The sequence below is a fragment of the Equus caballus genome, chromosome 3 (genome assembly GCF_041296265.1).
Source record: "Equus caballus isolate H_3958 breed thoroughbred chromosome 3, TB-T2T, whole genome shotgun sequence".
Taxonomy (NCBI): Eukaryota; Metazoa; Chordata; class Mammalia; order Perissodactyla; family Equidae; genus Equus; species Equus caballus.
Window position 1 is genome coordinate 125,239,758 of NC_091686.1, and position 14,747 is coordinate 125,254,504.

The window sequence follows — 14,747 nt, forward strand, 5'->3', positions numbered from 1 at the left end:
CTCGCTCTCCGCCGGTTTTTGGCATCGGTCTGATGCTAATTTCACAAAAATAACTGCGGGAATTTCCTTCTTTTTTCTCCCTTCCAAGAACATTCTAAATATCACTGGAATTATCTGTTTCTTGAATGTTTGAAAGAATCCATCTGTGAATTCTTAGACGTGCTTCTCAGTTTTTGACATTTTTTAGAAAATCTACTTCATTCCAGTTTTCACGTGCATTTGGACAGAGTGGACAATACATCCTTTGATCCTTTTAATGTCCTTTCGATCTGCAGCTATTTCTCCGGCTTTCCTGCTTTTCTGTGTCTTTATGCTTTCTCTCCATCTCTCGCCCCGAGCAGGCTGCTCCGTCCATGGGTCTTTCGAGAGCCACCTCCTGGGCGTCCACATCTTCTCAGTGCGCTGCCTCTGCTGCTCCCGCGCTCACCCCACCCCCTGCTCTCCTGGACTCTTCCTCTGGAGGCTGCCGCAGAGCTGTGACTCGCCACGCGTGTTCCTGCTGGCTTAGGGACGCGAGCGTTCAGGGGAATTCACGGCAGCAGCTGCCCCCTCAGCGTCTGCGAGATCACAGCCTCATTCTGATTCCCAGATATGCAGTAAATGTGGCTTTACTCACTGGTTGTTAGATTTTACATCTATGAGGGCCCGGGAGGAGGGTTTGCTCCTGGTCTTGCTCTTTATCCTCCTTCTGCCTTCCCGACACTGTCAGACATGTGGTCTTATTCCTACTTTGAGGATGTATTGAGGTTGTCTTTGCAGCCTGACATTTTTTTGAGACATGGGATTATAAGTTGTTTAAAGTTTATGCTCTTTTTTTTATTGTGATAAAATATACATAACATAAAATTTACCATTTTAACCATTCTCAGGGGCACAGTTCAGTGGTATTAAATACATTCATATTGTTCAACCATCACCACCATCCATCCCCAGAACTTTCTCATCTTCCCAAACTGAAACTTGTCCCCATTAAACACCAGCCCCTGGTGCCCAGCATTCTGCTTTCTGTCTGTGAATCTGACGACTTTAGGAACCTCATATAAGTGGACTCCTGCTGCCCTTGCTTTTTTGTGTCTGGCTTATTTCACTTGGCACGATACTTTGTTGGAGCAGGTGTCAGAATTTCATTCCTTTATAAGGCCGAATAATATTCCATTGCATGGATGGACCACATTTTGTTTATCCATTCATCTGCTGGTGGACACTTGGGTTATTTCCATGTTTTGGTTATCGTGAATAATGCTGCTGTGAGCATGGGTGTACACACATGTGCTTTCAATTCTTTCAAAGTCCCTACTTTCACTTCTTTTGAGTATTTTCCTAGGAGTGGACCTGTTTGATCATATGGTCATTCTCTGTTTAATTTTTTTTCTTTTCTTTCTTTTTTTTTTTTTTGCTGAGGAAGATTGGCCATGAGCTAACTACTCTATGCCCATCTTCCTCTGTTTTATATGTGGGATGTCTGCTTCAGCATGGCTTGATAAGCAGTGTGTAGGTCTGCGCCCGGATGCAAACCATCAAGCCCTGGGCTGCCGAAGTGGAGTGCACGAGCTTACTCACTACGCCACCAGCCAGGCCCCTCTCTGTTTAATTTTTTGAGGAACATGCTAACCCGTTTTCCACAACAGCTGTGCCATTTTATACTCCCACCAACAGTGCGTGAGGGTTCCAATTTCTCCACATCCTCGACAACACTTGTCATTTTCTGTTTTTTAATTTTTTAAATAGTTATTCTAATGGGTGTGAAGTGGTATTCATTGTGCTGTCGACTAGCCTGATTGCTCTTTGTTAATGTTCCATGAGAATCTGAAAAGGCTTCGTCTGTTTTTCCCAGGGTCTAGGTATGGCGTGATCCTGGTTTATAATCGCCCATCTTTCTTCTATCTTGAGATAATCATAAAAACATGGGCATGTCCATCCATAGCGTTTTTCTCCTTCCTTTCCAAAAGTGGCGGCTGTGAGATACGCTTGCTGGCACCCAGTTCTCAGAGTGCTCACGGCACCTGGGATTCCCTGACATGGGTGCGTCGCAGCCGTGTGGCGGTGTGCCCAAGATGTCACCTTGTCTCCAGCCATTTGCAGGGCCGCAGCCCAAACAAACCAGCTCGAATGTGTCTGTGGGCACACGTTCCTTCAGGGAGGGACGTCTGTTTTAATGAGATGGACGTCTAGGGGCAAGCGGGTGGGTGGGTTCTCAATGTGCTCGAGAACGTCAGATGGCTGCCCAAGCCGCTGCCATCGTCCGCTTCCCCCACAGACGGAGCCGGCCCCTGCTGGCCCCTGGCCAGAGGCCTGAGCACATTCCGGGCATCTCCATCGGACGCCCTGCGCCGTCTGTGCCTCTCCTGACACTGCCAGGCCCCATGGCGAGGGGTGTGTTTTCCCCAGACATTTATTCTGCCGTATGAAGCTTAATGTCATCTAAATCCTCCAAAAAGAAAAAAGAATTGTTGGAGTTTAAAGTGGAAGTGTGACCAGATTGCATACAATTGTATATTAATTTTGGTGTAGCTGTATCTTCATGATATTAAGCCTGCCCACCAAGAATCCGGTGTGTCTGTCCAAAGCCGTAACATTTAAGGAGATGATATTTTCTACATATAGCTTCTATAGATTTCTTTGTTAAACTTATTCCTATTTTCTATTTTGATAATTATTGTGAATGGAACATTGTCCCCATTTGTGTTTCTAGCTTGTTATTGATAGTATGGTGCAAAACGATTACTTTTTATCTGTGAATATTCATCTAGCCATTCTACCACACTCCGTGGCTACTTCTGGTGGGTTTTCACCAGAACGTCATGAGTTTTTAGGTATGTGACCCCGTCACTAGCAAAAGAGGTTGGGGAGAGAGAGAGAATTGGATATCTTCTTCTACAATACTCGTTTCACTTTCTTATAAAATTCAGCAGAACCCGACACAACATTGCATAGTAATAGTAGGCACGCACGCCCGGCTCTTGATTTTAATGTCAGGAGATTTACCCATCCCGTTTTGGTTTGTTTTCCACTTCAGTTACAGCCTTTATCTTTATTAATTCTCTCTTCCTATCTTATCTTGGGTTATTTTCTTTTTTCTTTAAAATTTTTTAAGATAACAATGAAGTTCTTAAGCTTTCTATTTTTCTTCTTTAAAACTAAAAGCTGGGGGGCTGGCCCCATGGCCCAGTGGTTAAGTTTGCGCGCTCTGCCTTTGGCGGCCCAGGGTTTCACCGGTTCAAATCCTGGGCGTGGACATGGCACCGCTCGTCAGGCCACGTTGAGGCGGCGTCCCACATGCCACAAGTAGAAGGACCTGCAACTAAGATATACAACTATGTACCAGGGGGCTTTGGGGAGAAAAAGGAAAAATAAAATCTTTGGGGGAAAAAAAAACCCTGAAAGCTATAGTTTCTCCTTCGGAAAAGGTTTTAGCCATGGACTCTGAGTTTAGACATGTAGTGTTTATTTTTCATTGCTTTCTACAGTTTTTACAATTTGTTTTTATTCCCCCTCAACTTAAGTGTTAATTGGTACATGTTTCTAAAACTTGAACTTGTGTACTTTGGTCATCTTTTTAGTATTTGTTGTAATTTGATTAGATTATGGTCGGGGACCATGGCCTATAACGTCTCTAGTATTTAATTTGTTAGGATTGAGATCAAATTGATTGTGGTGTGATTTGTGCACAATAAGCACTACCCGTTGAAAGGGTACTTTTCCCTGAGTTTTGACCAAAACTGTGGTCCGTCCTCCCTCCGCCCCGGGTCCCAGGCAGTCCCTGATCTGCTTGCTATCACTTTAGACTCATTTGCACTTCTGTTTACATAAACAAAATGCTGCCGTTTGTGTCTAGCTTTCTCACTCAGCACAGTCAACATTTTGAGGCTCCCTGTGTTGTCGGCCCCTCAGTGGTTGGTTCCTCTCTACTGCTGAGTAGCCTTCCGTTTGTGTGTCTGTCCACCTGTTGATGGACATCTGAGCTACTTATAATTTTGGGCTGTTACACAGAGAGCCGCTGTGCACACCCCTGCTCTGTGTGAACTTGCGTTTCCAGTTCTCTTGGGTGGATACCTAGGAGTGGAGTTGCTGGGCCATGTGGTTGGTGTAGGTTTAACTCTGTAAAAAACCACCCAGCTGTCTTCCAGAGCGCGCGCACCATTCACAGTCCACCAGCAGTGGGCAAGCGTGCCAGCGTCCTCCCGTCCTCGCCAGCACTTGCTGTGACCGGTCTTTTCCATTCAGACGGCTGAGCAGGCAGGCAGTGGGGTCTCTGTGACTTAAGCTTGCATCCCTCATGACTGATCGTGCAGATTGGCTCTATTTGTAATCGCCAAGCACATCTTTTCACACACTCATTTCCCATCTGTATCTCTTCTTTGGGGAAATGTCTGTTCAAATCTTTTGTCTGTTTTGAAAATCAGGTACTTCGTGTTCTTGTCATTGAGTTGCAAGAGCTCTTTATGTATGCTAGATGTAAGACCTTTATCAGATGGATGTTTGCAAACATATTCTCAGTCTGTGTCATGCCTTTTCTTTTCTTTCTTTAAAAGTTTTGAAGAACAGAGGTTTCTAATGTTGATAAAGTCCAGTTTATCAATTTTTTCTTTTAAGGTTCATGCTTTTTGTCACCTGTGTAAGCCCTAAGTCCAGGTCACAGAGATTTTCCTCTTATGCTTTCTTCTAGAAGTTTTATAATGTTGGCTTTTACAATTAGATCTGTGAGTGAGCTTCACATAAGGTGTGAGGTAAGGGAAGAAACTTATTTATTTGCGTAGGTGTATGTAATGGTTTCAATGCTGCCTGGGAAAAGACGGTCCTTTCCTCGTTGAATTGTCTTTGCAGCTTTGTCAAAAACTCAGTTGACCATATACAGGTGGGTCTATTTCCGGACTCTGTTCTGTTCTGTTGACCTGTGTATCACTCTTTTGTCAATGCCATCCTGTCTTGATTATAGTAAATCTTTTTTTTTTCCCAAGATTTTACTTTTCCTTTTTCTCTCCAAAGCCCCCCGGTACATAGTTGTGTATTTTTAGTTGTGGGTCCTTCTAGTTGTGGCATGTGGGACACCGCCTCAGCGTGGCCTGATGAGCGGTGCCACGTCGTGCCCAGGATCCGAACCAGTGAAACCCTGGGCTGCTGCAGCAGAGCGCGTGAACTTAACCACTCGGCCACGGGGCGGCCCCTATAGTAAATCTTGAAATCAAGTGATGCAAGTCCTCTAAACTTGTTCTCCTTTTGAAAAATTGTTTTGCCTAGACTAGGTCTTCTGCCATTGCCATATAAATTTTAGAATCAGGTGGTAAATGTGTTCAAAAAAGCCTACTTGCATTTTGCTTGGGGCTGCGTTGACTCTAGAGATCAATCCAGGGGAAATGCGATCACAGCCGTGTTGAGTCCATGAACATGGTCTCTCTCTTCATTTAGGTCTTTAATTTCTCTCAACACTTCTGTTGTTTTAGGCGAAGCAAGCTGGCACATCTATTAAAAATATAGTCACAGATATGGTATGTTTTCATCAGAATTGTTAATGGAATTGCTTTTAAATTTCGTTTTCCAATTTTTGCTGCTAGTATATAAAGATGCATTTGTTTGTTGTTTATTAACCTCATATCTTGTGACCTTGCTAAATTCACTTATTTGTTCTAGAAGTGGTTTTGTAGCTCCTTAGAATTTTCTGCACAAATGGTCACATTATTTGTTAATAAAGACAATTTTAGTTCTTCGTTATCGATCTTCATGCTTTTAATTTCTTTTCTTTCTTGCCTTAGTGCAATGGCTAGTCCTCCAGTAAAAAATGGACGGGAGCAATGAGAGGGGCAGCCTTTGCTCGTTGCTGAGCTAAGAGGAAAGTGTTCAATATTTCACCGTGGACTATGATATGATGTTTGCTGGAGGGCTTATCTGTGGCTGAGTACATGATCCACATCTCTTAAATTTTTAAAATTCTTATTTGCCAAATATTTGTTGAGCTGGGGGCACAGCTGCGAGCTGGTCAGGCCCCTGGTCTCAGGCGGTTTACTTTCTATCAGCAGAAACTGGCAGTAGAAGAGCAAGGAAGCAGCACATCTGTCGCTTCAGATCGTGGCCGCGCCGCGCAGGAGAGCAAAGCTGGGCGGGATGGAGGCAACAGGGCTCTTTCCTCTTTGCCCGTTTGCAGATCTATAATCAACAAGAATTCTTGGTGTTAAGTGGGAGTCCAGTTTCATGCTTCCCCACAAGGAGCTCAGTTATCCCAGTGCCAGTGGGGGATTCTGGTTCTTTCTCCTGGGAGCTGAGGCCCCACATGTCACTGGTCATAGGTTCAAGTCCTGTGTCTGCGTCTGTGGGTCTCCATTCGGGCCTCCTCTCTGATCCCTTCCTCCCCTGCACCCCAGCCACCCCGTGCCACACCACACCACGCATGGTGTCTGGTAGATGCCCCTCTTCGTGGTTCTTTCAGGTGCTGTCCTGGCAGGGCCGTTTGCATTTCTACACACAACACTCTTAGCTTGCCCAATTTCAGTTTCCTTTTTAACTCTTGGTGGTTTGGTTGGGATTGCACTGATCTGTAACTCAGTTTGGGGAGTCTCTCCATCCACGAACATGACAAATGTCCTTACATACTTAGTTATTTTTTAGTTTTTCCTTAAATTTTTATAATTTTCCCCATAGCTTTATTTCAAGTTAAAAGATATTTTTCTCTTTTGAAAGACTGAGTTTAATCTAAATGCAACATGGTATCCTGGACTGGATCCTGGGACAGAAAAACAACTTTAGTGGAAATAGTGGTGACATCCCAAGGAAGTCTGTAGTTTGGCTGAGAGCCTTGCACTGAGTGGATTATCTCAGCTTTGACGAATGCATCACAGGTGACGGTAGGGGAAGCTGGTCAAGCGTGCACAGGAGCCCTCTGTACCGCTTGTGCGAGCCTTCTGTAAACCTGAAAGTATTTCAAAATAGAGTCCTAAAAATCAACTTTGTGTATTATTTAAATATACATAATTTCCGTTATGAATAACGTACCATAATTGAATGCACTCATCATAGTGAACACTGAGTAGGGTTTTGACAGGGGTGACTGGTGTACATGAGCGGTCCCAGGAAAACCTGTCTGAGAAGACACTGGGTTGGGTGCAAGCAGGACAAAGTTCAGAGAAGGGAGCTCTAGTAAGAACAGCAGGTGCAAAGGCCCTGAGGTGGGAGCATCAGAGACCCTGACCCCACCCTCACCCCCCCCCCCCCGCCCCAGGCTTGCAGAGAAAACGTCTTAGCCTCCCCATCTCCTGCAGCGTTGCAGGGTGGGGAGTTGGGGAAGAGGCCCCAGCCAGAGCAGGCAGGGGGAGGGGGGGAGGGGTGGGTTGCTGGGGGTCGTGGGCAGACCCCAGGTCTCTTCTCAGGCTCATGCTGGCATTGCAGGCTCTGTGTGGACGTGGGTGAGTGGCTCTTTCTAGCTGCTGTTGGATTTCAGCATAACCGCCCCTCTCCCCACCCCCAAAGTATGGGACCTGCTCCTGAGTGGAGAGCTGCCTGACCTCGTCCTGCACTCGGGTCGTGACCCGGGCAGTCACTTAACTGTGTGGAGGAGTGGGTGGGAAGTGCCAGCCGTGCGCTCCCATCCTTATTTCTCACTGGGAAGCAGAGGCTGAGAGAAGAGTGAGGGGAGCGTGTGGTGGTCAGCCCCTAGGAGCCCAGCACGGACCCCAGCCTTGGCTTCGATGCACCTCCTGCAGTCGGAGACGTGGGCCAGGCTGTTGGGATCAGGGCCTTGGGCCCAAGGCGGAGCCACTCGGACCCTCAGTTTCCTCCTCTGTAAAGGCGGTGATGGGCGTGCCACTTACTCAGGGGTTGAGGTCTAAGGCAGAGGGCACGGGGCTGGGACTCCCAGGCGCTGCCACTTTGCCCCCCTGCCCCACCGTGCGGCGTCTGTGGCGGGAGAGCAAACAGCACGTGGGGTTCCTGTGCCAGGAACAAGCTTCTAGCACTTTCTGCTGCGATGCCACCGCGCCTTCTGGTTCCCAGCCCAGCAGCTTCTGGAAACACGCTGCAGACAGCACTGGGAGCCACGGGGTAAAGCCGCGCTGGGGGAGCGGCCTCTGCAAAGCAGCGCTGTGGACACCCAAGAGTGGGTCTCCTTTGGACAGTGAGTGGCTTTGCAGCCTGTCCGCGAGCACTAGCCCACCGCTGTGGAGTGACCTCTGGTCCTCTCCCCTGGCCTGGGAGAGGTCATCCAGCCTTCCCCAGTGCCCCTCCATCTGCTGGGCTAGCCCCTCCCCTGGCCTTCCCAAACCCGGCTGGCCAAGTGCACCAGCCCAGAGCTCAAGCAGGGGTAACCCTGATACTCAGAGCCAAAAGGGGCCCAGGCAAGCCCCCCAGTTCTGCACCTGGTGTAGAGAGCTCAGCACTCAGTTGGTGCTTAATAAAGGCTGTTTTGTCACTAGACCTATGGCCCAAGTAATGCAGTGGAGGACGTTTTGAGACCCAGCCCACTGATTCGAAGGGCCCCTCTGGTCCCCGCCTCAGCCACCACACGCCTTTCCCTCTCAGGAGAGGGATGTGGATGAGATGAGGTCACTCACCTGCACTTTAAGATGCTAGAACTTTCCAGGAGGGAGAAAGAGCAGTTGGCCACTCTCACTGTAGTGTGAATTAGCTTGTTCAAGTGGGGAGATTTACATAAAAGCAGTCTACAGGTGCTGTGGGTGGCCCCAGGCCAGGGAGGGTGCAGCTGCTCCCCAGACTGGGAGTTTGTTCCTGCCGCCGCAAGCCCCTCCCCCCTCCCCCCACAACCGCCCGAGACAGCAGCAGCAGAGGAGGCAGAGATCCGGGCCTAATTATCTGGGGAGCTGTTGGAAGCGTGCATAAGCAACTCTATGACCCAGTTTCCCTTGAGTCACTGGTCTGAAATCTGCTTTGCAAAACTGTGCACATGTGGATGAAAACACCATGAGGCTCTTAGATTTCTGTCAGAGTCTGGGCCTCGGCCGAGTATCCAGTACAGGTGGGCTCTCCATCCCCAGGGACAGTGGTGGCAAGTTGGTCTTGGCCCCTCCACACCCCACGTGGTGTAGGAGTTTCCAGCAGCAAGAAGGGCCACTCGGTGTAGCTGTGGCCCAGCCTGACGGACACCTGGTTTTCAGCTTAGAACACTCAACAAAAAGTTCTCCTCCCACCAACAGCTGGTGGCCTGTGCAAACTACTCCCTCTGCCCACGGAAGAGGTCCCTCATGAGTAACTGGCAAAGGCGGCATCTGGTGCAGAAATCTGCAGGAAAGGGACTCTCTCCAGGTTCAGTACTGCATGGACCTGTGCAGTATCAGAGTTGTACAATCCAAGAGCACCAAGGATGAATTCAGAGAAGGAGCAATACAGAGCTGGGTCTCAAAGCCAGGGTGGGAATGGGGGACACTTCTGGGTGCGGCTGGAGAGGGTGGTGGTGTTGCCACCCACCCACACAGACTTGGGGGGGATTCCTGTGCATTTCCACCTCACGGTCTGTTCTCGAGACGTGGACTTAGCTAGCCCTGGGCAGTGCTTCGGAGGGAGCATCCAGGGATCAGCAGACAGAGGCAACATCTCAGAGACCCCGTGCCTGGAGAGGCCAGGGAAGGAGACTGAAGTGGGGACGGCAGTCACCTGCCCGGCTTGGGATCATGGGAGGTTGGCAGGCACCAGGGAGCAACTCTCGGCGGGTCGGTGGGGGGGCGCCCTAATGAATGTGGCTGGTTCCCGGGAGCATGCAGAGGTGATGTGGAGGCTGGCCTTATTCCTGCTGGCCGTGTGCGCACGGGGTGCCCCACAGGGCTGGCCCCCAGCCGACCTGTGGCACCACAGTCCCCCTCCGCCCATGCCCTTGTGTCTCAGCCGATGCCTGCGGGCTCCGAGGCGGTAATTATAGGCCTCTGTCCTGTGGGCCGAGTCACACGGGGCGTCCAGGAGGGGTTTGTTGTTGCCTGTGAATCAGGAGGCATGAGAGAAGTGGTGGCTGGTGTGGCAGAGAAATTAGGGCCTTGGTGCCGCGACATGAAGCCGCCAGCCGCTCTGGCCAGGGGCCACCGCCCTGCCCTGCACACCAAGAGCCCCACCAGATGCCTGTCCCGGGGCTGCTCCTCAGTCCACATGTCCGTGTCCAGCCATTCCTTCCACCACCTTCCGGAAGCTGAGCCTCTGCTGGACATGGGACCCAGAGAAGTCACCTACCAGCCCACAGGAGCTCACACATGCAGTCATACACAGATACAGCCACAGCCGCACTTCCCTTACAAACCAACCTGTCCAGCAGTCACCTCCTCCCACCCCGACACCCCAAGGGCCACGCTTCCCCTGATGGATCGCAAACTCCAGAGTGCAGGTGGGGAGTAGGGCCGGGTGGAAGGAGAAGCGAGGGAGAGCCCAGCGGGACGGCAGCGCCATCCTGTCTGAGCAGTGACTGACTCACCACCTTTCTGTCCCCAGGGGCCACCAAAGACATGGGGAAGATGCTCGGGGGTGACGAGGAGAAGGACCCTGATGCTGCCAAGAAGGAAGAGGAGCGCCAGGAGGCGCTGCGGCAGGAGGAGGAGGAGCGCAAGGCCAAGTATGCCAAGATGGAGGCGGAGCGCGAGGCCATGCGGCAGGGCATCCGAGACAAGGTGGGCCGGTCCCGCCACACGGAGCTGGGCCCTGTCCCAGGCTGAGGGAGGCTGCAGGGCCTCCTCCCGCCCCTCCCTCCTTGGCGTCCCCTCGGCAGCCCTGGGAGGGCGTCCTGTGGGAGGGAGGACAGTGAGGTCCCATACCCCCGAATGTCCTCGCCAGGGTGAGGCCCCCTCTGTGGGGCCCCCAGTCCTTGCTGCTTCTGACAGCAGGCCGAGTCTCACCCTCCCAGGCTCCTTAGACGGGCGGTGGTTTCTGCAGGAGTAAAGCCCCAGCCTTGCTTGTCCTGTGCTGTCTCCCAGGACTGTTCCCACCCATGTACTCCCTGGAGAGGCTCTGCCCGCACGGGGAGGGCCCAGGCTGTCCAGGGGGCGGCTGGCTCACAGGCAGGTCCTGCGTGGGCTGGGTCATCCATAGGCAAGGACAACGCACCTGACCACCCCGGGGTGGTCACAGCAAGGTGTGGGGGGAGCAGGCCTGCGGGTGGTGATAGAGGCCACACTCTCTCCGAAATCATCTGGGCAACTTCCCCCATGAATCAGGCAATGAGCATCGTGCCCACTTTCCAGAGATGGGGAAACTGAGGCCCAGGACAGGAGTGAGCATGTGAGGCTGAGCTGGCAGCTAGCCCGAATGCCCAGCACAGGTGGTCTGTGACCCCAGAGGCATGTCCATCCAGCGGTCAGGTCGGACGGGTGGGAGAGGGCAGGCGTTAGGGCAGCTCCTCCAGCCTCATCCAAGGGGCACCGGGCTGGGCACCAGGCAGGAGCAGAAGGGGCCTCCCCAGGAGCTCAGGCGGCGTGGGCTCAAGACACCCCCGAACCATAGGGCCTCCCAAGGTCCTCGAGACCGTGCGTCTGGGGGCTCGCCCGCCACCCATGGCCCACACCAGGCCCAGGGCCCCTCCAGCGGAGGCGCTCACAGTGTCACTGGGTCCAGGTGCTGGGTGGAGGCTTGGTTTAGGGGTGCCACTTTCCTTGGTTCCTTACTGCCCCTGATCCTGGCGTCCTGGCTCTGGTATTCTCAGACCTTGCATATGAAACCCGCGGGTAGGCGGCCAGGCGCGGGGTGGTGGGGACCCCTGAGGGGATCCCCACAGTTGCTGCGCTGGACCAGCCGCGATGCCCGGGCTGCAGAGGGGGAAAGCTCAGACCCCAGGACCTCCTGCTGCTGGGTTCTGCCTTAGTGTCCCTGGGAGGGGCCAGCTGCACCTACCTGATGCAGAGGCCAGACCTCCTGAGGGGGGCAGCACAGGCGGGGCTCCTGCAGGTCTCTGAGCCCATGAGGGGTCCCCCACATTGACTGGGCGTGGTGGGCCACACACCCCAATGTCCCACCCCACTCGCTGGGCAACTTTCCTGGGGCCCTGCAGAAAGAGGAGTGGAGCCCACCGCCCCCAGGCCGGATCTGCACAACCAGGACTCGCGGTTTTGGGGAGAGACAGGAAGTGTGCCACACGGACCAGACACCAGAGAGGCAGCCAAACCCCACTCAGCCTGCCCTGGGGACATCAGTGTACGAACGATGGGGAAACGGGCAACAGGGAGGAGGAGGGCAGTCAGAGGACAGCGAGGCAACGAGAGACAGACAGACACAAAGACAGAAACAGCTGAGACCGCTGGGCAGTCTTCTGAGAAGGGAGAAGTCGGGGGCTGGGGGTGCGACAGAGACAGACATGAGGGGGGCTGGGGCAGCTGTTTGGAAGCTCATCTGCCTCTGTCTGTCTGCATCGGGCCACAAGCTGGCCATGGCTTTGCCCCAGGAGGACAGCGGTGGGGGATCCTGGGACGTGAACCTATTTGTCCCAGCCCGGATCATTTCGGCTGCTGTGGGATTACACAGGACTAGTGGGCCAGGGTCTGTCCTGGAGGGTCCGCTGGCAGGGAAGCTGTGGGGTATGTCCGGGAGCAGACAGACCCCCGGACACCACAGAGCTGTCTGCTGCGGGTTGGGGGCCGGGGGTCCTTTCCTGGGTGGCCGCACAGCTAATTGACGTGGCTTCACCGCGCCAGGCATGAGGGGGTGCGGGCAGGACCGGGGTGCCGGTGAGCCCCTCCTCGTGGGTCGGAGGCGGCTCAGGAGGGGTCTGACATGTTCTGGACGCCGGGGCACCAGGTCTGCCTGGTCTCCGCACTCCGGCCTCCAGTTTGGTCCACTCCCTCGCAGGAGCCTTCAGCTCCGCAGAGGTGCCCGCCCCGCCCCAGGGGCCTCCGGAAGGGGGCACGCTCAGCGTGGGTAGTCCGGGGGTCCCGGGATCCGAGGCGGCAGCTGCCCCTGCCCGCGACGTCCTGACCGTGGGGGCGGGGCGCCCCCTGGTGGCCGGTGCGGGGAACTCAGCGCCGGTGCCTCGCGCCCGTGGGCCCTGCTTCCCCTGGGGATGCCCAGTAAGACCCCACGCGCGGGAGCCCTGTCCTGCAGGTGTGGCTCCCCCAGGTGGCCCTCACTGGTCCCCGGGCGCCAGATCGGGCTCCCTCCAGCCCTCCGGTGCCTGTAATTCCCACGCCTCGTGGGGGCTGGTCCAAGAAGGAGGTGCCGAGCTGCCTGGTCCAAGATCCCAACAAACGGGGAGGCCAAGAGGCCGGGCCAGGGTCCAGGGAAGCGTTAGCGGACGTGGTGGACTTCTCACCTCAGGGGCTGTGGGCAGCGCCTCCCCACTCGGTCACGACGCGGGCTGCGACGGTCCAAGTGGGGGCGGGGGATCGGCCCACCTGAGCCTTATTTGCATACGCGCCACCTGGGTTGCATACGCAGCGCTGATTTGCATGCGCTCCGCCAGGTTCATGTTTCTGCCGCCCACGAACCGCGGCTTCCAGCCGGAACCGCCTCCTCTCCGCGCCGGGCTGGTGGGCCCCAGCCCAGCCGTCTCCCACGTACCCCCGCGATCACTTGTGGCTGTCTGAGGTTTGCGCTGATAACACGTGTGGGTGCGATTGCCAATTATTAGTTGTTTGGCCATATTACAGGGTCTCACCATTAATTAGCACCAATTTGCCCAGGGGCGCTCGCTGCCCTGGGCTCCCTCCCGGCCACAGAGTCTGAGGTGGGGCCTTGCCGTCTCACTGGTGAACAAGGATGGCGGGGCGCCTCGGTGGGCAGTGTTGCTGGTGAACCGATGGGCTGTGCCTGGGCATTTGTCTCTGGAGCTCAGAAGCCTCAAACCGTCTCCCCACCAGACCACATCAGAGCCAGGCTCTGGGGTGGACCCAGCTCAGGGGCCAGCGCCAGCAGAGCCACCGTGACCCTCAGGTGGAGCCCAAAGCGGCCTTAGCCTTGGAATGACTTTGAGCCTCAGTGGAGGGGCTGGGCTGGGCTGGGGGCAGGGATCTCCTTTCTGGACCACAGAGGGAAGACCTGACACTCTTGGCAGACAAGGTCCCTGCTTCCTGTTCAGGGAGGCTGCTCTGCTCAACGTGTTCTGGCCATTCCACACCGTCCCACTGTCACTCGTGTCCCTGCTGGCACCACGTTCCTGGGACACGCACTTGGCTGTGAGCCAGAGTGCAGGCTTGGGCAGCACGGCTTCCTATATCCAAGCCACAGACCTCCCCTGGCACATGTGTGTTCCTGCCGTGTGCACAGATGTCCCGTGGCTGTAGGAGCCTGTTGGGCTCTGTGCCCCAGCTGGAGGGAAGCACTGGTCTGACCTAGTTTCTGGCAGTGTCCTCTCCAGCCCACGCCCCACCCCGCAGGACTGAGCCACGTGTCCCTCCCTCCCTCTCCTTGGGAGCCCCAGGATGCTGCCCTCTGTGGTGAGGTTGATCCCCCGAGTGGGCTTGCACTCCTCTCGTGTGCTGTGGAAGGGCCTGGTGTCTGGCCAGCTTGTCACACTGTGTGCCCTCTGCTGACCTGGCATCAGCACTCAGTAGGGAGGGCCCTCTGGGCAATGTGCCCACTGTGCAGGATGTTCTTGGGCTCCCTCATCGCCCCTTCACTGAGACCCTCCCAGCCCTCCCGGCTCTTGTTCAGGGTGCAGAGAGGCTAAGGACCACTCAGGTCCCCTGCTGAAAAAGCACAGACACATCTCTCATCCCTTGGCCGCAGGTGCCCGAGAAAGGTCTGGGTTGTGCGCTGGTCACAGGTGGGCTGACAGCATGGCTTACTCCTCTCGGACCTCTGCTGAAGGTGGTCCTTGCCTCCCAGATGCCTGAAGCCAGCTG

At 54.2% G+C, this 14,747-nt stretch overlaps 1 protein-coding gene across 1 annotated transcript in view; it reads left to right on the plus strand.

The window, feature by feature from the left end:
• CPLX1 (complexin 1) overlaps nucleotides 1-14,747 on the plus strand; it is a 36,346-nt gene that overhangs the window by 19,166 nt on the left and 2,433 nt on the right. Inside the window, exon 3 of the mRNA XM_023638570.2 lies at nucleotides 10,414-10,589. Coding sequence (XP_023494338.1) covers nucleotides 10,414-10,589 — 176 coding nt within the window. The remainder of the gene's footprint in view (nucleotides 1-10,413; nucleotides 10,590-14,747) is intronic.